At 41.9% G+C, this 25,455-nt stretch overlaps 1 protein-coding gene across 6 annotated transcripts in view; it reads left to right on the top strand.

Annotated features, from left to right (window-relative positions):
* ZMAT4 (zinc finger matrin-type 4) overlaps positions 1–25,455 on the top strand; it is a 168,528-nt gene that overhangs the window by 37,942 nt on the left and 105,131 nt on the right. For all 6 annotated transcript variants that reach the window (XR_015744649.1, XM_087938846.1, XM_087938844.1 and 3 more), the window contains exon 2: positions 7,736–7,837. Coding sequence is in view for 5 of the 6 variants with exons in the window: in XM_087938846.1 (XP_087794972.1) it covers positions 7,736–7,837 (102 nt within the window). In the remaining variant the exon portion in view is untranslated. The remainder of the gene's footprint in view (positions 1–7,735; positions 7,838–25,455) is intronic.

The following is a 25,455-nucleotide window of genomic DNA, read 5'->3' as shown; positions in this document are numbered from 1 at the left end:
AAGCCGAGGACTACCTGTCAACCCTGACCTGGCTGAGGCCATTTTGAGGCTTCAGTGTTGCCACACTGGAGCCAAGGGATATTGAGGAGGAAGTAGCTATAGCTGGGGTTTTGTAGCCAAAACAAAATATTTTCTCCTGGGAACCAAGGACATTTCAGCAGGAGCTTAGAAGGAGGGGACTGAGGTCACCTAGCAACTGGACTGTACCCTGATTGGACCATGTGACTGATGGTTTGGAGAAGGGGAATAACTTTTACTTTAAATTAGGTGAAAACCATGGGAACTTTGAGAGTTGGTTTTCACCAGCCGATACCAATATGATATATCCAAATAAAACTGTTCTTTGAGTTCTGCCTTGGCGTTCTGTTTGCTGTGGGTGTATTACTTGGGACTCTGACACTATCTGTATTTTCTCTCAACCCTTGTTGTGGTTTGTCAGCAGCCTGTGCAGAGGATAGCAGAATTGGACAGTGGGGATAAACGGGGACCAGTCCGGGAATCTGGGGAGGACTTGGATGAGGGTCCTGCATCTCATGCAGAGATGGGGCCAGGACCATCTGAGAGTGGGGTGCTGACTCCAGAGCCTCTGGAGTCTGGCAGCAGTGAGGCAGAGGAACCAGGGGAGTCTGTTCCCAGTGTGCGTGTGCACAGAGCTGCTAGAAGGCGAGAGCAGCTGAGACAAAAGGGGCGACTTCAGGCTGGGAAGTGATTGCCCCTCCCATAAGGTATAAAGGACAGGCAAAGGTAGAGAAACCTTTGCAGGAAGCAAAGTCGTTCATTCTGTTCGGATTAAACCTTGAAGCTCTGTGTGGACTTTGTACTTCAGTTGGTTTTTGTATAGTTCATTTGGCACTTTAGTTATTGGCAGCAATTCAAAGGAGTTAAAGGTTATCTTGAGGGACTGTTGGGACTCATTACCGGCTGGGAATGAACATAATTCCCAGCATTTAAATAAAACAAGAGTTGTTTGGACTAAGTGTGTGCTTAATTACAGTCTCAGGAAGCCTTGGTCAGAACATCCCTCTTTTAAAGTGAGCTTTTGAAAAAATGGTATTTTTTTTTTAAACCTAAGACCTAAATAAAGGCATAGGATTCCTAGATTCCACCTTTCATTTCTCTTCTTTGCCCAACAGCTGGCATTTTTAACTTTAGGGAGAAAAATGGACATTCTCATATGCCGTGGAATACATAGTCCCACATTCCTTTACATGAGGAGAATAGAAATTCAAACAAGGCACCAAATTGTAAAGGATATATGATATCATCCTGGCTTAACCTAGACTTATTTCTTTGCAGAAATGATTGGCTCTTGCAGATCCTTTCTTTCAAAAAACTTTGCCATTCCGCCAACATTTTAAAGAACGGTTGTGCTGTCTTTAGCGCTGTTAAAGTCTTTATTGTATTCCTGCTCTCCAATTTTCTCTCTGCGGATGCTCAGTCAGCAAGGAAAGAACTTATAAACAGTTGCATGCTCCCAGCTGGCCTCCAGCAAAGCCTTCGGTAGCCAAGGTATGGTATGTGTATCCATTTCAGGGAATTTACTAACTTCCGTAATATGACAGAAGTAGGCAAAATGTAACTTGTAAGAATATGTTTTTAGACTGATAAGGCTTCAGGAGGAGGTTTTTCCAAATTGAGACCTGCAGTCATTATCAATTAAATAAGCCAAATAAAACTTGTCTGCTCCCAGTAAAGCCATCGGCCCCGCCTTAAGGTATTAGGAAATAATTAAGTTCCAATGGAAAACAGTTTAGTTGCTGACATTCCTGCAGTAAATTAGTAAAGAAGATTTTGGACAATCTGCGACTGGACAGATGATTACTTTCACCTTCAGTCTGCTGCATAAGAGTCTGATCCATCCATAACCAAGAGGCTTAAGGCAGAAAAGTGCTGAGAGAAAAAGGAAAGCAAAGCTTGAAATAAGCACGAAAGTTTATGCCTTTTAATAACGTTCGTTAGTTGGGAAAAGGTGCTTTCAGAGCCCTTCTGCTTGCAAAATTCAGAAATTGCTTCATTTGCCAATGCTATGAGCTCAGATGAGTATTTCAGATCTCGTGGCTGGTGGATGTTAATTCTCTGGGTCCATGGAAAAACTTACAGAATAACAAGGTTGGAAGAGACCTTGTGGAGGTCTTCTAGTCAAGCCTTTACCCTAAACCAAGGGTGTCATCCTGCACAGGCCACACCCACGAATGGGGAAAACATCACGAAACATCATGTGACAGCAATGTGATGCGGTGAGTTTGACACCCATGCCCTAAACCATTGCAGATAAATAGCCATTTAGAGTCTCCACAACTTTTGAAGGCAAGCCTCCAAGACCTTGGAGGGTTCTAATCCAGGCCCCTGATGAAGCAGGAGACACTATACCATTTTAGGCAAGTGGCTGTCCAATTTTTTCTTAAAAACCTCCAATGATGGAGCAGCCACAACTTCTGGATGGAAGCCATTCCACTGATCAATTGTCCCCACTATCTATAAATCTCTCCTTTTTTCTAGGTTGCTTCTCTCCTTGATCAGTTTCCACCCTTTACTTCTTTTTCCACCCATTGCTTCTGTATACTGCAAAGGTCTGTGAAAATATCTACAGACCCCTCACATCCTGGATACAAACTGTTTCAACTCCTACCCTCAAAACGACGCTATAGAGCCCTGCACACCAGAACAACAAGGACAGTTTTTTTCCCGAATGCCATCACTCTGCTAAACAAATAATTCCCTCAACACCGTTCAACTATTTACTAAGTCAGCGCTACTGTTACTATTAATCTTCTCATCACTTCTTATCACCCATCTGCTCCCACTTGTGACTGTATGACTGTAACTTTGTCACTTGTATCCTTACAATTTATATTGGCTGTTTCCTAGTATGATTTGATTGCTTATTTGTACCCTATGACTATTATTAAGTGTTGTACCTGAAGATTTTTGACTCTTGACAAACGTATCTTTTCTTTTTATGTACACTGAGAGCATTTGCACCAAGACCAATTCCTTGTGTGTTCAATCACACTTGGCCAATAAAGAATTCTATTCTATTCTATTCTATTCTATTCTATTCTATTCTATTCTATTCTATTCTATTCTATTCTATTCTTCTGCCTTCAGGTGCTTTGGAGAATAATGGTCCCCTCCTCTCTGTGGCAGCCCCTCAAATTTTGGAAGACCGCTATCATGTCTCCCCTGGTCCTCCTCTTCACTAGACTAGCCAGGCCCACTTCCTGCAACCGTTCTTCATATGTCTCATCCTCCAGTCCCCTCATCATCCTGGTTGCTCTTATCTGCATTCTTTCTGGAGTCTAGGAAGGTGAAGGTAACAAAGCAAAATGCTTCCTTATCATCTTTGCTCAAGATGCAGGTAGGGCCAGAGATATCAGATCCTACAGGCTTCAGAGCAGCTCTGGATCCAGGAATGTAGGACCAACAGAGGCTAGGATGATACTAGCATAGGTACTAGCAGCGTTCTTCTCCGTGACAGCAGTTGATCTATTATCTTGGAGCAGGCTAATTTTTGTGACTTATAGGAGGGAAGCAAAGCTGGCCTCCTTTTTTTCTCCCTGGTCTCCAAGAACTACAGAAGCACAGCATCGAAGACATGATATGGCTGGAGAACTTTTTTCTTGTTAGAGTTATTGATCAAAACAAAGATTGGTGCACTTAGTGTATTTTGCTTTAAAAAGGAAACCCGAGAAACAGTGCCATGGAATTTCAACGCGTCAATGAAAGAGCACTAAAATAAAAGCAACCAACCTTGATCTCAATCAATGAATAAAACAAATGGGGTTGGATGGGATGGCGGGTGGGGGCGGAATCCCATCCACTTGACCTCACAACTGCCTCCCTAGTCATTTTACAATTTTCTTTGGAGCCCCTGGTTCCTTTTCTGAACCTTCCAACAAGCCCAGCTTTAAAAATAAAATAAAATCTCCCAAATGAAAATGCATTATTTATCGGGGCATGTATTTTGTTGGCAGGATTTTGGGAGCAAAGCAATGGTGATTCTTTGAAGAATTGGGGTGGAATTCTTCCTGACAGAGCAACGGTCTTCCGAAAAGTTCGGGGTTAGTTGATAGTTCAGTGGGAAGACATGCCCTTCCTTAGGCGTTTTCAAGAGGCAAAGAACAGAGAAATACAGAACACACAGAGAGAAGAATATGAAGAGGCCTTCCTTTCCGAGGCAGGATGAACTGTGTCCATTGTCAACTCAAAGCATTCCTATGCCTGTTTTAGTAGTTGCTGTAAAAAAAATGGGGAGAGGAAGGAAATCTGGAAAAGCGTTGCAGCAATTTGGAGGCGAGAGTACATTCCAACTCTTATCTTTAAAAGATTGTAACTAAACTACCAGAGCTTTTGCCCGTGAATATATTTAATTGGAGAACGTGAATGAGGACACCTAGCCCGTGAAGGTGCTCAATTGGAGAATCTGGTTGATGAGACACCCAGGTGGGAGGGGGGGAAAACAGGGTCACAGTGGACTATAAACTACATATGCCGGAGTTGGCTGCATACAGGGCAGTGCCAGTATGTCACCTCTAATAAATCCTTTGAAGTTTTTTGAAGTTTGGCTCAAGAATCATGATTTAATTAGACCGGTTGCTGGAATCCTGACATTTGGAGGCTTTCGAACTGTTAGAGGTCTGTTGAGATTCTCAGTCGTCCAGGCCATGGTTGTTCCAAAGGTGCTTTTTTCAGCAGGCAACTGGACTTCCTCGTTTTTTTTTCTTTTGAAGATGTTTCTCTTCTCATTCAAGAAGCTTCTTCAGTTCTGACTGGATGGTGGGGAAGGGAAGGATTTATACTCCTTGCAGACAGCTGGTCATTTGCATCCTTTTAGAGGGTAGTTGACATACTTGGAGGTTTGTCTGTCTCCTTAGGGTAGGGATGGGAGCTTACCCTGTCAGGCAGTGCTTCGATTTCAGAAAGCTGATCTTTCAGTTGACAAGCCCAGCATCTTAACCTCAGTCTTAGGGTTAGTCAAGAGGTCGGTTTATTTTAAGAATTTCTAGTAGGCTTTGGTTTGTTTGTTCCTCGCCTTTAACCAAGTTAGTTCTGTTCACCGTGGGCGATCTGTTTTGTTTTGTTTCAGATTTTTTTTAGAAAAATAAAATGATAACTCTTCATTTAAAAATAAGTTTTACTTTTCTAGTGCACTTACCTAGTTTTGGGGGAAGTGAGAGGACATTTTGGGGTTTTAAAGACAAAAACAACCCCTAATCTTATTCTGTACTCCAAAAGTGAAAAATCACAGTTGACACTCCTCTAAGGTTGACACTCCTCTAACGGTTGTTCATTAGGTCTTGCTCAAGGTCTACTTGTTGTCTACTTCTGACTCTTCTGAGACTTAACAGCCAGTGTGATCTTTTAAGACCAACTCAACTCAAGATCCCCATCCAGATGGATTTAGGGAAATAAAAACCACAAATAACTGTTACTGAGTGATGTATTTTTTATGTTTTTAATGTAATAAAAATTCAATAAAGTTTATTAAAATAAAAGACAACACCCCCCCCTCCAACTCAGTGGTGGGATTCAATTTTTTTTTTTACTGCTGGTTCTGTGGGTGTGGCTTGGTGGGCGTGGCTTGGTGGGCTGGTGGGATTCAATTTTTTTTTTTACTGCTGGTTCTGTGGGTGTGGCTTGGTGGGCGTGGCTTGGTGGGCGTGGCAGGGGAAGGATACTGTAAAGTCTCCATTCTCTCCCACTCCACTAACCTGCTTTCCAGCTCTGCTCTCCTGTGCAGGGCAACCAAAGAAGACCCAGCCAATCAGCTTGGACTCAATGGGCGGCAGAGAAGAGATGAGGGCGGGGCCAGTCAGAGGTGGGATTTGTCAGTTCTCCAAACTACTCAAAATTTCCACTACTGGTTCTCCAGAGCTGGTCAGAACTGACTGAATACCACCTCTGGGTTGATCCCTGCAAAAGGAAGGAACGGGCAAAAGTTGCCTTCAGTCAAACCAAACTCCAGAGAAAACTCCAACTTTCTGCGTAACCCCACAAAAAGTGGCTTTTTCTGGGAGGTTATTTGACTTCCCAGTCTAATCCAAGCGCCAAACTGAATTGTGCTGAGAATCAATGCAGCAGAATTTCAGTTTCAGTGCCCCTTCCATACATTCATTCCATCTTTTCCTGAATTTCTCAGCAGCAGTGGTTCCCCAACACCCAGACCATAGAACTGGTACAGATCCGTGGCCTCTTAGGAATGAGCCACATAGTTGGAAGTGAGCAATGGGAGAGCAAGCATGTGCCTGCAAGGGAACTAGGTTGCACACTCCCACCTTCCGTTGCTCCGTGGAAAAATCGTCTTCCATGAAACTGGTCTCTGGTTTGAGAACCATTGCTGCATGGGGACCGAATGAATTTCTCTACTTTATTTATTTTATTTTATTTGTCAATCGCTTACAAGTTAATAGGTATAAGAATAAACATAGTTATGAATACATGAAATGGTTATATATAAGAAAAATAAAAGAAACAATAGGACAGGGACGGTAGGCACATTGGTGTGCTTATGCATGCCCCCTACAGACCTCTTAGGAAAAGGGTGAGGTCAATAGTAGACAGTCTAAGGTTAAAGTTTTTGGGGTGTTGGGGAAGAAACCACAGAGTCAGGTAGAGGATTCCAGGCGTTGACCACTCTGTTGCTGAAGTCATATTTCCTGCAATCAAATTTGGTGCGATTAACCTTGAGTTTGTATCTATTGTTTGCTCTTGTATTGTTATGATTGAAGCTGAAGTATTCATTTGCAGGTAGGACATTGCAATGTATGATTTTATATACTATATTTAGATCAGACTGAAGATGGCATAATTCAAGGTTTTCTAGGTCTAGAATTTCAAGTCTGGTGGCATAAGGTATCCTGCAACGAGTTAGAGGAGTGTAGAACTCTTCTTGTGAAATATTTTTGGACTTTCTCAACTGTGTTAATATCGGATACATAATGTGGGTTCCAGACTGATGAGCTGTATTCGAGTATTGATCTAGCAAGTGTTTTGTATGCTTTAGTTAGTAGTGTGATATTACCAGAGAAAAAGCTACGTAGGATTAAGTTAACAACTCTTAATCCCTTTTTGGCTACGTAGTTACAGTGGGCTCTAGCACTTAGATCATTAGAGATGAGAATTCCAAGGTATTTCAAGGAATTTCAAGGTACTTTTTTTTGCAAACCCTGGCTCTCGGTTCTTCAGAACTGGTCAGAACTGCTGGATACCACCTCTGCTCCAACCTCAGGGCAAAGAAGCATCTAAAAAAGGAAGATTTGATGGCATAAAAAAATTACATGGACTCTCCCACTGGTTGCATTTGATTGGCAAGATGTATTTCCCCCCTCCTGTCTTGAGATGTGTGTGGGTTAACACGAAACTTAACATTCAACTTCAAACGCATTGTCACTTTTGCTGCGCTGACTACTTTTGCTCTTATAACTTGTCCTTTTCTGTAAGTTTGAAAAGATTGAAAAGACTTCTGAAAGCTCGCTGACAGCTGAGGCTTAGGGGAGTTGACAGGCTACATAATTAAGAGGCATTTCTTCTTCCTTGTATAGTCTGATTCAGTTAGAATGGCCATTTTGACTCGCTCTAATTGGGACATTCGCACCCCGGGGGAAAAAAAAAATTTGGTCAGAGCTTTCCATGGGTTGATGTAAACCACAGCTCATATCTGCCACGCTTACATGCCAAGGTGGTGATCGTAACAATCCCAATCGTTTTAATTCCATTGTTCCTTTATTTTATACAGATGAAGTCATCGGAGATTGATCAAGAATTATTCACAGAAAGTTACTGCAGGGTATGCAGTGCTCAGCTAATCTCAGAATCACAACGTGTGGCTCATTATGAGGTAAGAAGTGTGATGCTGGAGGAGGGTGTGAGAAAACCTGGTGTCTGGTTTGTTGGTTTGTTGCAAATCAATAATTTAACAGTGGGTTTGAAGGAAATATACAAAGCGGGAGGGTCCTCATTTTCTGGAAGAACATAGAATAATAGAGTTGGGAAGGAACCTTTGAGGTCTTCTAGTCCAACCCCCTGCTTGAGCAGGAGACCTTATACAATTTCAGACAAATGGCTGTTCAATCTCTTATTAAAAGCCTCCAGTAATGGAGCACCCACAACTTCTGAAGTCAAGCTATTTGAACTGGTTGATTGCTCTCACTGTTAGGAAATTTCTCCTTAATTCTAGGTTGCTTCTCTCCTTGGTTAGTTTCCAACCATTGTTCCTTGTCTTGCCTTTTGGTGCTTTGGAAAATAATTTGACCCCCACGTCTTTGTTGGCAGCCCCTCCAATATTGGAACACAGCTATCATGCCTCTCCTAGTCCTCAAATCAAGATCTCTTGATTTCAAATCAAGAAATGACAAGGGTGACTTCAAGAATTATTTCGGGGCATAAGTTTTTGAGAAAGCTTCAGAGAAGCTGCAACGGGTCCTGTGACAAACAATGAGGATGGTCAGGGGACCAACTTAGGGTCTTCTAGAGTCATCCAAACACTATGGTGCAACCCTAAAAAGATGTCAATTTCAGGCTTGACAGGCTGCCCTCCCTCATTTGAAAAGAAACGGTCAAGTCCAAAATTGATACTGACACTTGAAAAATTGACATACAAAATAAGGTCCACTTCTTTTGTGTGCCATTATACACAAACACAAGTCTGGAATGCTTTAGTTTAGGTTCCTATACCAAGGAGGATGTGAGCATCTGAACAGCCCTTCAAAGTCCATGTTTCATCTTCTGAAATATTTAACATACAATATCAAATCAAATCTTTATTGCGGTCATAGACAGGCATAAACTTAACACATTGATTTTATGAAGCCACTATCAAATCTTTCAAACTTGCAAAAATGGTCTGACATTTTTATCACCGTCATCTACTCTGGTGATATTACTTTTTTCCCCCAACATCATGTCTTCTGCAAAGGATGAGAATAATAATGACGAGGTTGTTGATGTGTACTTTGGAAAAAAAATTCAGCTATCCCTGCTGAGAAGAGATTGACAAATGGGGTTGGAGAACCTTCGGTAAAGCTGTACAATTCATGTTGATCAGTTACCCAGGAAAGTTAAGGGAAGGGAAGGCATAAGGTTCTTTCTGCAATCTGATCTCTGAGAATTTCAATATGCATTGGTATAATTCATCATCTGATAAATCAATGTAGTGTTTAATCCTCTCTGCTAGATTTAACACGTTCTCTGATAGTTTGCGTCCTCATGTTCTGAATGTCTATACGCTTCTTAGCTCAAAAGTACCCATGTTTCACTGAAAATAAGACCCTCTCATATATTTTTTGCCACCAAAAAAGGCTCCAGGTCTTATTTTCAGGGGATGCCATTCACCGACTAACCTCACTTGTGCGCATCATCCCTGGCCTCCTTTTCGTTGATACAAGCCTTCAGGAACTTCTCCTTCTGCAGCTGAAAAAGCTTTCCTGAAGGCCTCTGCATCCCATAATAGAGCTCTGGATCAATCCAGAGCTTTGTTCTCAGCTACAGAGGCATTCAGGAAAGCCTGGCTAGCCTTGCCAGCTGCAGAAGAAATGGGCTGGCAAGGCAGGTGTCAGGGTGTGCGAGGCCTGGCTACACCTGTCCAAAGGTAAGTAGTAGGGCAGCTCTACCCTCCACCCCCATCTAGTTTAATTTTTACCTGTCCGGTCTGGAGTGGGTGGGATCTTAATTAGGGCTTATATTTGGAGGGTAGGGCTAATATTGGGCGCACATGTAAAAACCAAGCTAGGACTTACTTTCAGGGTAGGTCGTATTTTGGGGGAAAAGGTATAGTTTAAGCAGGCGTCTTTAGAGAGCAAACACATCTGGAAGGGTTCCTTTTGAGAAGAGACAAGCTTAAAGAACGTTTGCTTAAAATTAAATTAAAGCCGCTTTCTTTAAGCTGCAGAGGAATGCAAAATGGGTCATAATATATTTATACAAGGATCTGAGTGAAAAGTGATGTGACCCCCATAACAGAGACTTTCCTGTCCGTTGGCGAGAAAAAAAATTATACATCATTGACCCCATTTGTTGTGGAGTGTGACCTAAAGAATTCGTGCATTTTGACAATCTTTCTCAAGCTCCGTAGCCCTTGTGGTATGGTTGGTGAAACAAATGCAAGAGGAATATGAAAAATCCCTGCTTTTAGATGTTGTGGGTTGCCCATCACTGGAGAATTTCAAGAAGAGACTAGACAGCCATTTTGTCTGGAATGGTATAGGGTTTCCTGCACAAGCAGGGGGCTGGACTAGATGACTTCCAAGGTCCCTTCCAATTCTGTTCTTCTATGTCTTCTTCTAATTGTGACTGATCACTTACCATGGTGAATCCCTTCATTACCCATCATAGCCATTGGCTGAGAAAAGATGAGCCAACTTTAGTATATTGAATGTTAGAACATTCGTTGACTTTGCTTTTTCTTCCTCCGCTGTTCCTCCTCTTCAAATTTATTTTCTTGTGGAACGAGGAAAAAGGGAGGGAGATACAACTAGAGCATTTCTGTAGATAGTGGCACAAAAAAGGGAGTTTTAAGTATCCCTTCTTTTTCAGATTGTTCTTTGTTTTTGACAGTGACCTCCAATTTTCAACTCTTAAAAAAAAAGGCTTGAAAGAAAAAAAAAATAGCAAGCATGAAGTTTGATTTTTGCATGACATTCGCTCTGTTTATCATTAGCCAATCAGCAATGCATTATTTTGAGGTAAGCGCTAAGAGTTTTCTTGAGAGGCCGAGCGGATATTTGCAGCTTTAGGGGGATGATTATTGGAAATTTCCCTAGCTTTGATTTAAAATGCATTTGTGGTTTGGGTACTGCATGCAGAAAAACACGTGATAGGGGATCCAGGTTAAATTACGTTTTTTTTTCAGCCCTGTCAAAACGAGAGTGGGACATTTTTGAGTTGCTTAGGGGAGGCAGGAGATGAACCGTAAGGAATATGATGAATATGGAACATGAGCTTTTTGATATTTGGGAAAGATGGCTTTTCTCTTTTAATTTGTGTAAAATTAGCATTTATTCTACCGCTTCAAAATGATCAGGAGTTACAGGTAGTCCTTGACCTACTTGTCTGGTGGACAAGAGATGGACTAAGAGACCTCCAAGGTCCCTTCTAACTCTGTTATTCTTTTATTCTGGCTCTTGCCAAGGTGTTCCTCAGAAGGTAGCTGAAAGCCAGAGGTGGTATTCAGCCAGTTCTGACCAGTTCTGGAGAACCAGTAGCGAAAATTTTGAGTAGTTTAGAGAACTGGTCAATCCCACCTCTGACTGGCCCTCCCCCATCTCTTCTCCGCCTCCCAAGTCCCAGCTGATCGGCTGGGTTTTCTTGTGTTGCCTGCACAGGAGAACGGAGCTGGAAAGCAGGTTAGTGGGGTGGGGAGGGAATGGAGATTTTACAGCATCCTTCCCCTGCCACGCCCACCAAGCCACCAAGCCACGCCCACAGAGCGCCATGCCCACCAAGCCACACCCACAGCTGATCGGCTGGGTCTCCTTTGGTTGCCCTGCACAGGAGAACGGGGCTGAAAAGCAGATTAGTGGGGTGGGAGAGAATGGGGATTTTGTAATAACCTTCCCCCAGGAGTGGGGAGGGAATAGAGATTTTGCAGGATCCTTCCCCTGCCGTGCCCACCAAGCCACTACACACCCACCAAGCCACACCCACAGTAGTAAACAAAAATTGAATCCCACCACTGCTAAAAGTAGCGTTATTTTTTTCCGGTTTGCAGATAGATTCTTTGCATGGACTGCAAATAGATTCCATGACTTACTTCACTTATTATTGGACAGCCGTTATGGTGTAATTGTAAAGGTGCTGGACCAGGAATGAGGCCACCTCTCATTGCATTTTCACCCTGTCCACTGCAGGTCACTCACCGCCCTGGTTCCTTTGAGTGTAGCTCTTGATCATGGCAATGTTCTCTACCCCTGCAGCGAAGGAGAATCTTAATTTTTCACCTCTCAGGGCAAGAGAGAGAGAAAAAAAGAGAAACACTCCCAATTTTGAAACGTGGAAAGCATAGAAAAAGGCTATATAGAAAGAGCCCGGCCCAGCGACTTGCCTTTATAAGAGCTGAGCCGATCAAATGCAAATCGAATGAGCAAAGCAGAAAAACAAAAGGGTAATTTTTTAATAGTATAATCTTATTGCCAAACATGTTCTCTAACTGCATTACCCGCTACCGTCTTGATTTGCTGTAATAAGATTGCATATTGCGCTTACATTGTTTTTCCATGCTGGTTGTTTTCCGATCCCTGCCCCGGAAAAAAAATAAAATACTTATGATAAAATTGTTTTATAATAATTTGTTGCCTCCTTTCGAATGCAAAACTCACTGTACTGGGGCTGGAATTTTCTCTAGAAATGTTATAATCTCGCCCGCGGTTTTTCTTGGCCCAAGCAGTCTTCTGTATGAGAATATATTCATTTATACGCTACAATTTTCTTCCTTTCTTTTTTTAAAAACACGCGCTAATTGCTTCGTTGCTGTTTTTTCATGTCAATTTCTTCATTGCTCAGCTTCGTTGCTGTTTTTTTCATGTCAATTTCTTCATTGCTCAGCTTCGTTGCGCTTTTGGACGACCGTAATTGTTACAATTTGGAAGGGAGTGGAAACAGAAATGGAAGATTTGCTCCATTTATTCACGTTGGCAGCAAGGATCCCTCCAGTTCATACTCAATTTCACTTTCATCTCATGGCAACAGGGTTTTGATCCACTTCTTGGGGGGCCAACTTGGGCGGGTGAATGAGGCGTCAGGTTAAATTGAGTTAAACAAATTAACAGAGTTAGAAGGGACCTTGTAAGTCATCTAGTCCAACCCCTTGCCCTGCACCATTTCTGACACATGGCAGTCCAGTCTCTTCTTGAAAGCCTCCAGTGATGAAGCTCCCACAACTGCTGAGGGCTACTTCTGTTCCATTGGTTGATTGCTCTCACTGTCAGAAAATTTCTCCTTATTTCCAGGTTGAATCTCTCCTTGTTCGGTTTCCATCTATTATTCCTTGTCTGGCCTTCAAGTGCTTTGGATAATAGCTTGACCCCCTCCTCCTCTCTGGGGCAGCCCTCAAATACTGGAAGACTGCTCTCCTGTCTCCCCTGGTCCTTCTCTTTACTAGACTAGCCATGCTCAGTTCTTGCAACCGTTCCTCCGATGTTTTAGCTGTCAGCCATTAATATTTTTCTCCACCAACCCCAAGGAATCCCGTTAAACGAAGCAAAATCGCTCCCAGGGAGGGGTGTGTGAGGGCAGGTGAATGGATTTGTTAAGCACCGACTCAACTCCTAACTGGATGGAAAGCAACAGAGTGTTCCTTTCAGTCTCAAACATGTTCTTTTCAAATGTCCATGTTTGTGCTAATAGCTGCCAAGAGTATTTCCAACATTTGCCACCTGTTCTGCAGTCTGCGTGTTTAGCTGCCTCTCTTGGCAAGGATCTCAACCACAGGCACCTCCCGCGTAGGAAGGTTGCTTGTGGTAGAGTTTGCTTTCTTTGTGTGTGTGTGGGGGTTGTTTTTAGGGGTTTTCTTTGCATTTATATTAACTAAGGTTATCCTTAGTAAGGCTTCTGTTAGGAGGCTGAACCATGGAGCTTCCAGGAAATTGGTGGTCTTTTTTCATAATGGAGCCTATTTGAGATATTGAGAATTTGCCCTTGGCTATTTACATAAAATAAATAAAGTGCTATTGTTTTTACAATCACAAACAATCATGCCATCAACTGCCCCTAAGAGGAATCCTAGAAAAAATAATATACAAAACCAGAAACTTGTTTTTTAAAAAATGGCGAGGCAGATTTTGACAGATCCTGAGAATAGAGTAGAGTAGAGTAGAGTAGAGTAGAATAGTTTAGTTGGAAGGGACCTTAGAGGTCTTCTAGTCCAATCCCCTTCTTAGGCAGGAAAACCTACACCACTTCAGACAAATGATTATCTGATAACAGATAACAGATAATCAGAGTTGGAAGGGACCTTCTAGGTCATCTAGCCAACCCTCCACCCAAGCAGGAGACCCTACACCATTTCTGACAGATGGCAGTCCGGTCTCTTCTTCTTCTTTTTTTTAATACAAATTTTATTAATTTTCAAAGACACACAAACAAACAAAACATAAAATGTGAGAACATAAAACATCTTTTCTAAAAACTGCTTATTAAGTTTTAACCAAACAAATAAAACATCTTGTTTAAGTACAACATAGTTCCAAATTATCACATTTCCATACAAACACAATTTAATATGCATCTTGTGTATTCAACTTCATATCTTATTACTCTGTTTCCAAATTCTCACTTTTTTTCCCTTTACTTCTATTCAACTTTATTCATTAAACTTATACTTTCATCTGTCTTATTTACAATTTCATATGTTCTCATCCAACATTCTTAATTCTCAACAAACAAACATAAACAAACAATGGCAGTCCGGTCTCTTCTTGAAAGCCTCCAGTGATGAAGCTCCCACAGCTTCTGAAGGCAACTTTTGTTCCATGGGTTGATTGTTCTCACGGTCATAAAATTTCTCCTTATTTCCAGGTTGAATCTCACCTTGTTCAGTTTCCATCCATTATGCCTTGTCTGGCCTAATCTAATCTCTTCTTTAAAATTTTCAGTGTTGGAACATTCACGATTTCCGGAGGCAAGTTGCTCCACTGATAGATTGTTCTAACTGTCAGGAAATTTCTCCTTAGTTCTAAGTTGCTTCTCTCCTGGAATAGTTTCCATCCGTTGCTTCTTGTCCTGCCCTCAGGGGCTTTGAAGAATAGCTTGACTCCTTCTTCTTTGTGACAGCCCCTCAAATATTGGAAGACTGCTCTCATGTCACCCCTAGTCCTTTTCATCAAATTAGACATATCCAATTCCAGCAACTGTTCTTTATATACAGTATTTTGGCCTCCATAGACAACACCTTTTGAAGAAATAGAACTTTCTCATACCTGACCCAAAAATCTTGCAGTAAAAATTATCCATGCCGTATTGCACTCGAATTTAACATTGAGCCAAATTATTAATATGCACGTGTAGTTTTCAAGCTGCTCTTTGAATATTGCTCCAAGGGCTTTAACACTATTTGAAAATATTTGAATAACAATCCTAAAAATGCAGTATACATAAGCTAAGAGGAATTGTTTTCATTTGTAAGGAATTTATCAACATTGCATTCTGTAATTGTTTGCAATATATAGGTGTCATAACATTCCAGGGATAATAAAAAGGCAGATAATTAAAATGAGATGGCTGCCAAATTAAAACAAAGCAAGCATTTTTCTCTGATTCTTTCATGTTGGTTCCAAGGTTTTAGCTGTTTCTGTGAAAATTGCTATATTGTCATAGGTAATTCCTCTGGGTATTTTCAGCTTCGGCAGAAGGCTAATAACATAAATAATCTTTAAAGTAGTTATCTCCTTTTACTTGAGCCATATTGTTTGTCTGACTTTGGAAGTAATTTTGTTTTTCTCATGGAGTTTTCTTTAGCAAGATCTGTTGAGGTGAAATAAATAGTGATGCAAAAATTCCAGCGAATGAACTCACATATTTAGGTGTCTCTTATGGCCGAAACTTTTCTGAGTTTTTTTTTTCTCTCACAGGCTTACAGTGAATCTGAGAGGCAGGTGTGAATCTGGATTGTTTCTGTAGTCAATTGACAACAAGCTTTTACACTATTTTCTGTTGATGAAATGGTGTGTTAATAATCAAGATAGAAAAAAAAATTCAAGAAGTGCTATTCTGGAGCTGAACAACACATAGAGGGGAAAGTGTGGTTTATTTTTTAAAGCTCTCCTATAGCTTAGGGGCCCGTGCTTAAGAGTTGATGGGTGGAGGCTTGTCATTTTGAAGGGAAGTGTTGAACTATTTTTGACAAGCTGAAAGTTATGTCACACGAGATTCTGACAGGTGTAACTGCTGTTATTCTGTTTTATTTGTGAAGGAGCTATGAGAAGTTGTTGCTCAGGATAGTCCATCATTTTGGCATTATCTATGTGTGGACTGTGAGGATGGAGTTACTTTTATTTTTACTTTCATTGTGCATGCAACAGAGGGGGTATTCGGCAGGTTCTGATCAGTTCTGGAGAACCATTAGTGGAAATTTTGAGTAGTTCGGAGAACTGGCAAATACCACCTCTGACTGGCCCCGCCCCCCTCTATTATCCGCCTCCCGAGTCCCAGCTGATTGGCTGGGTCTTCTTTGGTTGCCCTGCATAGGAGAACGGAGCTGGAAAGCAGGTTAGTGGGGTGGGGAGAGTGAGGGGATTTTGCAGTATCCTTCCCCCAGGAGTGGGGAGGGAATGGAGCTTTTGCAGTATTCTTCCCCTGCCACACCCACCAAGCCTTGCCCACAGAACCAGTAGTAAAAAATTTTTAATCCCACCACTGGTATGCAAGCATTATCCAACTGTTTCTGTACTCCTCTAAGGGCCGTAACACGGTTGCAGGAACTGGGTATGCCTAATCTAACTAGGAATGACATGATAGCTGTCTTCCAGTACTTGAGGGGCTGTTACAGAGAAGAGGCGGTGACTCTATTCTCCAAAGCACCTGAAAGCAGGACGAGAAGCAATGGATCAAAAGTTGTCAAGGAGAGATTCAACCTAGGAGACATATCTTGAGAATTTCCTGAGTGAGAACGATCAATCAGTGGAACAGCTTACCTTCAAGAAGTTGTGAATGCGCCATCATTGGAGGGTTTCAAGGAAAGATTGAATAGCCATTTGTCTGAAATATTATAAGGTATTCTATTGCATAGCAGACTGGACTAGAAAATCTTCAAGATCCCTTCCAACTCCTCTCCTCTCCTCTCCCCTATCTTATCCTATCCTCATTCTCCCATAATGAGGAGAAATGGAAAAACTGAATTCTGCTGGGTTTGAGAAAAAGAAATTGATGGCAAGATAGTTTTTTATGCCAAGAAGAAGAAATAATTTTAAAAATTCAGCAATGCAGCACCGTTTTTGGATTAGGCTCTCAAAATCGATGGTCGGTTTATAATGGATTCCCTTGAAAGTAGGCCTCCCTTACTCCAGTGTCTGATGATGTCATTAACCAAGCCCTCATGGATAATATCTGATTAACTGGGTACCATTGAGATAGGCTCAACTGCAGGTCCCAGCATAGAATAATGCTACGAAACAAACATGTAGAGATTATGCATGTTCATTTTACTCCCTTCCCTGTTCTGTATTGTGCAATTTCTGATCTTTAGTCACTTCATGTACGTTTTAAAATCTCCCCTTTTTAAGAAATTGCAGGTCTTCCGCCATCCTTGTTTTTATATATCCCGCACAATCACAAAGCTTTGTGCAATTAATAAAGCAACAATGGCGGGCCGATTTCTTGAATTCGCTGGCTCTCTCCATTATCCATCTTAGCTATTTGATTTGTCTCTCCCTTTTCTGAAAGTTGCTTCTTCGTTTACCATTTCTGACTCTCAATAGGACTCTGTCATCAGAGCTTTTAAGCAAAATTCTGTATTTTGGGAATAGCGCAAATTGTTTTGTATAATGTACCAAGTCTGTTTTGTTTTCTTTACCTCTTTTATATGCTGATCTTTTTCTGATTGCTAAGTTACACAATAGGATCTCTGTCAACCAAAATATCTAGGGAGGTTTTGAAATGCAGAAATTCAGTCTGAATTTACTTTGGTTTCTGAATTATGTTTGAGGATTTTTAAATGAAATAAAAAATGGCTCAGTTTTTTTTTTTTGTCAGATTTATGCAATCTGCCAATTGAAAACCCAAATTAACATAACAACATTTCTATATTATTATAACATGGTAATGTGTGAACAAAGAAACCATGTTATAGCTTCCCGTAATAGTGCGTTTTACACAGTTTGCTAAATTGATAGCTAGATTACCATAAATACTTAAGCACAAACATCAGAGCCCTTTTGAGCCTAATATAATTTCTGGTTTACAGAATATTCACCCTTTAAATATTCAACTATTTCGTATAACTGGATTTATTTCCTCGAATTGCAAAATAAGAATCTGAAGATGGGGAATATTTGACATGCCCTGAAAACATTCTGAGGAGGTTTTTCCAAGAATTTTAAGGAGGTACACGCTGACTTATTTGTTTATGAAGGTGGGGGAAGGGCGGAGGGGAAGAAGCCATATTGGTTCTAACCTCAACCATCTTTTGAAAAAAGCAATGAATGCCAAGCAGATGTTCTACCAGATGCTGACTCCTTGGCCCTTGTCAAAAACAGTGGCAGCTTCTTATGGGTTATGTAGCCCAAGTACTAGAGCACGGGTGTCAAACTTGATCTCATTGAGGGCCACATCAGGGTTGTGATTTACCTCAGGAAGGATGGGGGATGGGCACGGCCAGCTGGACATTACTTATGTCAGGGGGCACCAGTGGTGACCAATTGCTAAGGCAGGACTTCCCTCAGACCCTCCCTCTCTCTCATTGTAATCTTCTCTTCTCTTCTCCTCTCTTCTTTTTCATTCCTTCTCCGTTCTCCTTTCTTCTCCCTTCCCCTCTTTCCTTATTTTTCCCTCCTTGCTCTGTTCTCATCTTTCCTTCTTTTTCTTTTTCTTTCCTCTTTCCCTTTCTCTTCCAGGATGCTCAAATGCAAAAGGGGAAGTATTTCTTCTTTGGTTTTGTTCTTAGCTGGTTTTGCTAGCCCTCTGCCAACGAAAAAAGAGCTCGGCGGGATGTGCGGCAACCCCCCTGGGCCCCATTTTCCCAGGCAGAGGGCTGCAAGAGGCTGTTATGGCAGTAAATGGGATCCGGGGGGAGGGGGCGCACTCCATTTTTCCTGGCAGAGGCACTGCGGGCCGATCCTTTGTTTTTTCTTCCAGGGTGGCCCCTTGTGTGATGACCCAAAGGGGCGTGGCATGAAGGCAACACAGTCAGATAATCTGTAGAAGCCCCTTTATTAGCTCCATCTTTGCCCGCAATGTCCTGTTTACCTTCTGGGCTGGAGAAAAAACTCTCCCAGGAACAGCCTTTGGCTGCAGAGAATCAAGTCTAAAATGTGGTCAACAAAAACTGTAACTAGAAGTCCAATCGAGGCAAAATGCCGTAATTAGTCTGGCAGGGCAGGAGCAAGAATTGCAGACGTGAAGGTGTGGCCGTAACTCAACATGGCTGGGAAGACACCAGGAACACAGCAAAGTCAACACAAGATAAAGTCACGTTTGCTCCCAGCAGCTGCCGCACTCAGCATGCATCTCTTTTAAACTTTCGTTCCCCAGTCCGGCTAGTGAAGGGAATCAGGGCCCTTTCCTCCCCCATAAGCCATGCAACCCACATTGCTCTCTTCTCCGTTCTTCTCTGCATGCTCTAGGATGAAGAGGGGGTGGGCCTGGGTCTTCCTCTGAACTTCCTCTCCCTTGTTCTACCTCTCTCCTGCTCTGCCCAGCCGGACTTTGCCCTTCCCCAGTTTCCTCCACAGCCAAGGGAGTCACACTCCCACTCCCTGTCCAGCTGTTCGTCTTCCTCCTCGGATTCAGATTCCGACGGGAACATGACACTGCAGGCCAGATCTAAGAACCCTGTGGACCAAATCTGGCCTGCAGACCTTGAGTTTGACACCCCTGTACTCAAGCAATAATCCAGTTTACTTCCTTTCCAAAGCTGCCCCAGTGTTCCTTTTGAAGAAGGAAATAAGTTCATTCTATTAAAAGGCTCCTTAAACTCAATTAAGATATACACCAAAGAAACACAACAGACACCCCTTTTAATGTCCATGTTGCCAGGCGCTTAATGGAGACTAGATTGCACTAGGGACCTCCGCATTTGTTTCCTCTTGTTCTCAGTCTAACAGCAACCACGATGGAGCAGATAAATCCATTAATTCAGACAAACCCAGACAGGCACCAAGGGATTTTGCTAGGTTCCTGAATGCACTTTTTCTGCTTCTTTGCTAATGGATTTATGACACATGCGGTAGGAATTTGATTGAATATTGCAGAACTTCTCTGCAGGGTAATGATGATTTATATATCCTGCCTCTTTTATGATGGTTTAGGGCAACACAATGCCAAATTCCATCCCCAACAACAACTCTGGGAGGTAGGTTGAACTGAGAGACAGGGACTGTTTCAGAGGTGGTATTCAGCAGGTTCTGACCAGTTCTGGAGAACCGATAGCAGAAATTTTGAGTAGTTCGGAGAACCGGCAAATACCGCCTCTGACTGGCCCCGCCCCCATCTCTTCTCTGCCTCCTGAGTCCCAGCTGATTGGCTGGGTCTCCTTTGGTTGCCCTGCACAGGAGAACAGAGCTGGAAAGCAGGTTAGTGGGGTGGGGAGGGAATGGGATTTTGCACTATCCTTCCCCTGCCCTGCCCACCAAGCCACACCCACCAAGCCTTGCCACACCCACAGAACCAGTAGTAAAAAAAATTGAATCCCACCACTGGACTATTTCTAGGGTACCCATTGGGTTTTCATGAATGGAAAGGAGTCTCGCTGATCAACAGGGGCTTTCTTGACTGAAAGGTCTGGAAGAAGGCTACCCATTTGACGTTCTCCTCAACTGTAGGCAACAGTTGTATAGTGTAGGCAATAACTGCTCTTGCAGCATGTCCCCTGTGTTCCTCTCTAAAAAAAATCTGGGGTCTCCTCAGAGTGGCAGGCCAAGTGTTTTCCAAGACTAGGGAACAGTGAGATAGACAACTGCCAATTTTTTAAATTTGTGCTTGCTTTCTCCCAGCCATCAGAAGTTGAAAGAGACCAGCCAGAGAAACAAGATCCACTCATGTTACTGGACTCTCCCAAATGGATGAGAGATCCTTTGGTCTCATTTTGAAGCTCCCATGGCATGCAGAGTTCTACGCAGAGGGAAGGTGGCTGACAAGGGGGTTTGGGCAAATCAGCTTCAGGAGAAGACTAAGAGGAGTCCCTGCTTGGAAGGCTCTGTTTGCAGGCCAACAGTTTTGAGGAAGTACTTTGTTCAAAGGATCATCATAGTGAAGCATTTATTGGGTGTGTGTGTGTGTTTGTAAGCATGTTTCTATGTACCTTCCATCTGTTTATCTGATATATTATCTGTCATCTACTTATCTATCTATCTATCTATCTATCTATCTATCTATCTATCTATCTATCTATCTATCTATCTATCTTATCTATCTATCTATCTATCTATCTATCTATCTATCTATCTATCATCTATCATTCATCTACCTTTCTATCTCTATCATCTATCTATCATCTATCTATCATTCATCTACCTCTATCTCTGTCATCTATCATCTATCTATCATATATTTATCTATAATCCATCTACCTCTCTATCTCTATCATCTATCTATCATTCATCGACCTCTCTATCTCTACCATCTATCATTCATCTACCTCTCTCTATCTCTGTCATCTATCTATCTATCATCCATCTACCCCCTCTATCTCTATCATCTATCTTTCATCTAACTATCATTCTTCTACCTCTCTCTATCTCTGTCATCTATCTATCATCTATCTATCATCCATCTACCCGCTCTATCTCTATCATCTATCTTTTATCTATCTATCATTCTTCTACCTCTCTCTATCTCTGTCATCTATCATCTATCTACCACCCATCTACCCCTCTCTATCTCTATCATCTATCTTTCATCTATCATCCGTCTATCATCTATCTATTATCTATTTATCTATCTGTCCATCCATCCATGCATCCATCATCTGTCATTCATCCAACCATCCATCTGTCTGTCCATCTGTCTGTCTATCTGTCTGTCTGTCTAAGCCTGAGATGTCGATTTGGATTTAACTGCTTACAATACTGTGCAGGGTTGTTGAACAGAGACAGCAAGTCAGGGGGAAAGAGTCAAACAAGGAAATAGTCTGGAATCCCTCTGTGGACACAAGAAGGTGAAGTCTAGCCTGCTTGAATGCCATTGAACCTTATCTAGTCTTACCTAGATGCAAGCTATCAGTCTGGGAAGGTTCCTGTGCATAGCCTTTAGAAATAAAACAGCTAGTTGAACTCTTCATGGGTGGACCTGGTTATCCGCGCCTCACCAAGATTTCAAGCAATAAAGCAACATGTTTAGAAAAGTTATCAGTTCTAATAGCTTCCCAGAATTGGAAAAGATGTTGAAAGTCCAGCACCAAGCTAGCTATGTAGCCCTTCACATAATGAAAAGCAGCCAAAAACTAATTGTGTAGCCATTTTGATGTTTAACAGAGGGATACAATCAAGATCAAGTGAGGTATTAATACCACTCTATAAAGCCTTTAGTAAGACCACACCTGGAGTACTGCATCCGGTTTGGTCACCACACTATAAAAAAAGATGTTGAGATTCTAGAAAGAGCGCAGAGAAGAGCAACCAGGATGATGAGGGGACTGGAGGCTAAAACATAGAATGAATGGTTGCAGGAACTGGGCATGGCTAGTCTAGGGAAGAGAAGGACCAGGGGAGACAGGATAGCAGTCTTCCAATATTTGAGGGGCTGCCCCAGAGAGGAGGAGAGGGGTCAAACTATTCTCCAAAGCACCTGAAGGAAGGACAAGAAGCAATGGGTGGAAACTTGCAAGGAGAGACTCAACCTAGAAATAAGGAGAAACTTTATGACAGTGAGAACAATCAACCAGCGGAACAGAAGTTGCCTTCAGAAGTTGTGGGAGCTTTATAACTTGAGACTTTCAAGAAGAGATCTGACTCCCATCTGTCAGAAATGGTGTAGGGTCTCCCGCTTGGGCAGGGGGTTGGACTAGATGATGTACAAGGTCCCTTCCAACTCTGATTATCTGTTATCTGATGTGTAATTAAGTATGTGTTTTCCTGAAGTTTTCTGGGAAGTACAATTTTTACCCCCTCATTCTTTTCTAGGTCAATACCCTATTGTTGTCTCTGAATATTTATTAAATGGATTGCCTGTCTCCATTGCCCTGTAAGATAACAAAAGCAGGTTAATGAATCTAAGCACTGTATGATTTACTGGTTTTTATTTTTTGAAACTCAGGCTGAGGTTGAAAATAAGTGACCGAGGCTATTTTTTATCTCTCTCCACTTCTTGGCCTCTGAAAGCCAGAAGGTCAAGGCAGCAACAGAGGGCCTGACAGGTTTAATTAAAATCAGTGTAGTGCTATAACCATTTGGCAACCTTTACGGAGAAGGAGGAGGGGAGAGAGAGGCTGGGAGGTGGGTGGCAGCTTTAGGAGTACATTTTCACAGCTAGAAATTATGGGAGATACGGCTTTAACCTCGGATGATAAGGTGACTGCAATCCCAGGGAACTTTTAATCTGATTATTTTTGCACAATGCAGTGAGGCAAGGAAGCTTGGTTAATGAACACGCTGCCATCTTACCTTATCGAGAGCCTAATTAAGAACCTAATTAAGGTTAGAGTCTTAATCACGGAGCCTAAACCACCAAACAGTTGTTGTTTGGGATTTCTGCAAACTGCATCAGGCACATACTGAACTGCAAAAAAATTCTCATTACATAAGAAGTCCCATTTGAGGAAACTATACACACACGCACACACACAAACATGATAGATAGATAGATAGATGGATGGATGGATGGATGGATAGATAGATAGATAGATAGATGATAGATAGATAGATAGATAGATAGATAGATGAAACAGACATCCTGAACTTAAACACCTTAACTTGAACATCTCCGGAACTTAAAAGTATATTTAATGTACTCACTGAGCTTTCGTCAGCCTCTGCTGACGTCCTCAGAGTTTTAAGCTACCATTACAGAGATGTTTGCCTTTATATAACATTAACCAATTTAGCCCTCAAACGCATTATAGCCCCTCTCAACTGCCTCCCATCTATAATTAGTTCTGCTGTTTTTACCTCCTTCATGTTTTTACCTCTGACATTTATATATTCTCTGGCATTTTTCTATTAGTTCTCACTTGGTTTGATGAAAGGAGACTGGAGGCTAAAACACAGGAAGAACAATTGCTGGAATTGGGTATGTCTGGTTTAATGAAAAGAAGGACTAGGGGAGACTTGATAGCTGTCTTCCAATATCTCAGGGGCTGCCCCAAAGAAGAGGGAGTCAAGCTATTCTCCAAGGCCCCTGAGGGCAGGTCAAGAAGCAACGGATGAAAACTAATCCAGGAGAGAAGCAACTTAGAACTAAGGAGAAATTTCCTGACACTTAGAACAATTAATCAGTGGAACAACTTGCCTCCAGAAGCTGTGAATGCTCCAACACTGGAAGTTTTTAAGAAGAGATTGGATCACCATTTGTCTGAAATGATGTAGGGTTTCCTGCCTAGGCAGGGGGTTGGACTAGAAGACCTCCAAAGGTCCCTTCCAACTCTGTTATTCTATTCTATTCTAAAGGCAATTTGCTTCTGAACTTCAAGAGAATTCTGGTGAAATTCTTTATAGGTATACATTGTTCTTGGAGTTATGTAATAATAAGGATAACCAAGAGCTAAGCATAGAATAAATAAATAAGCATATAAATCTCCTGTCCTTCATTGTAAAATTATCTCTTGCTTGCTTATAATGTTCCTGGTTTCTTACAAATACTAGTAGTCCTTGACTTACAAGCATTCATTTAGTGGTTATTCAAAGATACAGTAGCACTTTAAAAAGCATCAGCAACTGGAGAGTATCTCAAGGTACACACCACACACACACACACACACACACACACACACACACACACACACACACACACCAGAAATGGTATTCAGCTGGTTCTGATCGGTTCCGGAGAACTGGTAGCAGAAATTTTGAGTAGTTCGGAGAACCGGCTAATACCGCCTCTGACTGGCCCCGCCCCCATCTCTTTTCTGCCTCCCATCGAGTCTCAGCTGATTGGCTGGATCTTCTTTTGTTGCCCTGCACAGGAGAACGGAACTGGAAAGCAGGTTAGTGGGGTGGGGAGGGAATAGGGATTTTGCAGTTTCCTTCCCCTGCCACGCCCACTAAGCCACACCCACAGAACCAGTAGTAAAAAAATTTGAATCCCATCACTCTCGCTCACTGTCTCTCTCACACACACACTTTTCATACTCTCCTTATCCAAAGGCACACAAGTTTTGCATTTCACTTTCCAAAAACGAAGTTGCTTTGTCTCCTGTGCTTTCTGTTCTGATGCAATTTTGTGTTTCAAGGAAGCAATGTTTTAAATCCTTTTTTTTCCCCCAGCATTTGCCGAAGTCAGCTGAGTGCTGAATCCAATGGTCACTCTTCTGACCTTCGTATTGCTTTGGAGTGGGTAGTTTAGAACAGTGTCCTAAAAAATAGAGAAGAGAGCAAACGTCTCTGGTTTCCTTAGTATGCTCTAAGAGGGAAATCACCCCTAGTTTTTAGATTGTCCAGTAAGAGAAAGAAAACAAATGGAGGTTGACGGTATTAGAAGACCTTCCTGTTCTGGAATCTTTTCATATTTATTTTATTTATTAAACAAATTTGTATAGCTGTCCAACTCATACACCGTGTCTCTAGGTGGATTTCATAACCCTGAAACTATTTCTAATTTTTCCCCCAAATCAAAAGTGGACATTTGTTTTTCTGTTCATTGCTGCATTAGCTCAGGGTT

Source organism: Pseudonaja textilis, chromosome 9 (genome assembly GCF_049901715.1).
Source record: "Pseudonaja textilis isolate UNSWEBS1 chromosome 9, rPseTex1.2, whole genome shotgun sequence".
Lineage (NCBI taxonomy): Eukaryota > Metazoa > Chordata > Lepidosauria > Squamata > Elapidae > Pseudonaja > Pseudonaja textilis.
The sequence above is the reverse complement of the archived record's forward strand: the minus strand, read 5'-3'. Positions and strand labels throughout refer to the sequence as shown.